Genomic DNA, 1,355 nt, shown 5'->3' on the forward strand with positions numbered 1-1,355 from the left:
CGTCAGTGAAAATAAGAAAACGTGACTTGGAATGATTCATAAACGACCACGTTTTCGAATTGTTCAATTTTGTTTTACGGAAATCACACGACAAGTTATCGTTTAACGCGTAACGATTTTCAAATAACACAATTCGAAATAATAATCATCTAAAAATAATTTTCTAAACCTAAAGAAAAGAAGCAGAAGAAGCAGAAGAAGAAAAAGAATTGTATTTAGTAAACGTTAGAAAATAAATGATAAAATAAAGCAAATGCCTCTGTAAATATAGAAGAGACCGTTTGCGTACAGAGTTACAGTAAAATTATAAATAACCAGACAACTGATATCTAAATGAAAACGATTAGTATTCACGGTTTCGTAAATAATACGTATTACGTTAAATATTCGTTGATAAACTATATAAAGAAACGTGAAAAACGACTAATTTATTCTCGACAAAATTGATGATACTAAAAAGACGTGTAAAAAATCAAAAGAAAAAATATTACATCAACGATGATTTAACGCTATTTGATCAAAGTGTCAAAAATCTTAATTAAATGTATTTTATTAATCGATCGGTTGAAATGTTCTGCTTGAAAATAACTGGGGAAGAAATAAATTCGGGTATCGATCGTAACGAGTTGCGAGTCGATATCGATTATTAAGGAAATTATGAGAGGTTAAAGTTCAAAAGGCTACGAGAGTCTGTTCGAGAGTGAGGAAAAGAAAAGAAAAGAAAAGGAAGAGGAGGAGGAGGAGGAGGTGGGGAGGAGGAGGATGACAACGAGAAGCAAAAGTCGTGTGCGTGTCGGTAAGCGAACGATCATACTCGCTCGAATACACGCGCGTGTACACACACACACATACTCATGCATACATATACATATACAGACACACACACATACGCACTAACGCATGATAGTGCATGCCTGACGGTGTGATTGACATTACTAAGTATGCCATGGCCAACCGCTCACAACGTGCTGGTACAAACGACTGCAGTACTGCCCACACTGCCGCGTACGAATGCAACCATTCGCATGCTAGTCTATGCACCGGCCAACGCCGTTGTCTAGGATTTTAAAAGTCATCGAAATTTTATTACAATATAATAAAACACCTTCGTCATACTCTCGATCGTTTATAGTTCAATATATTTCCTTCGAGTTACTTTTCTCTCTCTCTCTCTCTCTCTCTCTCTCTCTCTATGGTTATAATATAATGAAAAATAAAAAGTATATTAATCGTATTGGGCGAGAGATAAATAATTTTCCAAGAAAATTTTCATTCAAATCATGACGATTAACTCGTTAATATTTATTTACGATTATATATGCGAAAAGATTGTTAACCTCTATATTATATGCTTT

General features: G+C 34.5%; 1 protein-coding gene across 1 annotated transcript in view; it reads left to right on the forward strand.

Annotated features, from left to right (window-relative positions):
- Nucleotides 1-426: 426 nt before the first annotated feature.
- LOC106793783 (hormone receptor 4-like) overlaps nucleotides 427-1,355 on the forward strand; it is a gene marked incomplete at its 3' end in the record, with an annotated part of 19,986 nt that continues 19,057 nt past the window's right edge. Inside the window, exon 1 of the mRNA XM_014760987.1 lies at nucleotides 427-796. Within this exon, the coding sequence (XP_014616473.1) occupies nucleotides 763-796 (34 nt within the window). The remainder of the gene's footprint in view (nucleotides 797-1,355) is intronic.

Source organism: Polistes canadensis, unplaced genomic scaffold (genome assembly GCF_001313835.1).
Source record: "Polistes canadensis isolate GaletaPanama2010 unplaced genomic scaffold, ASM131383v1 scaffold_19, whole genome shotgun sequence".
NCBI classification, from domain to species: Eukaryota; Metazoa; Arthropoda; class Insecta; order Hymenoptera; family Vespidae; genus Polistes; species Polistes canadensis.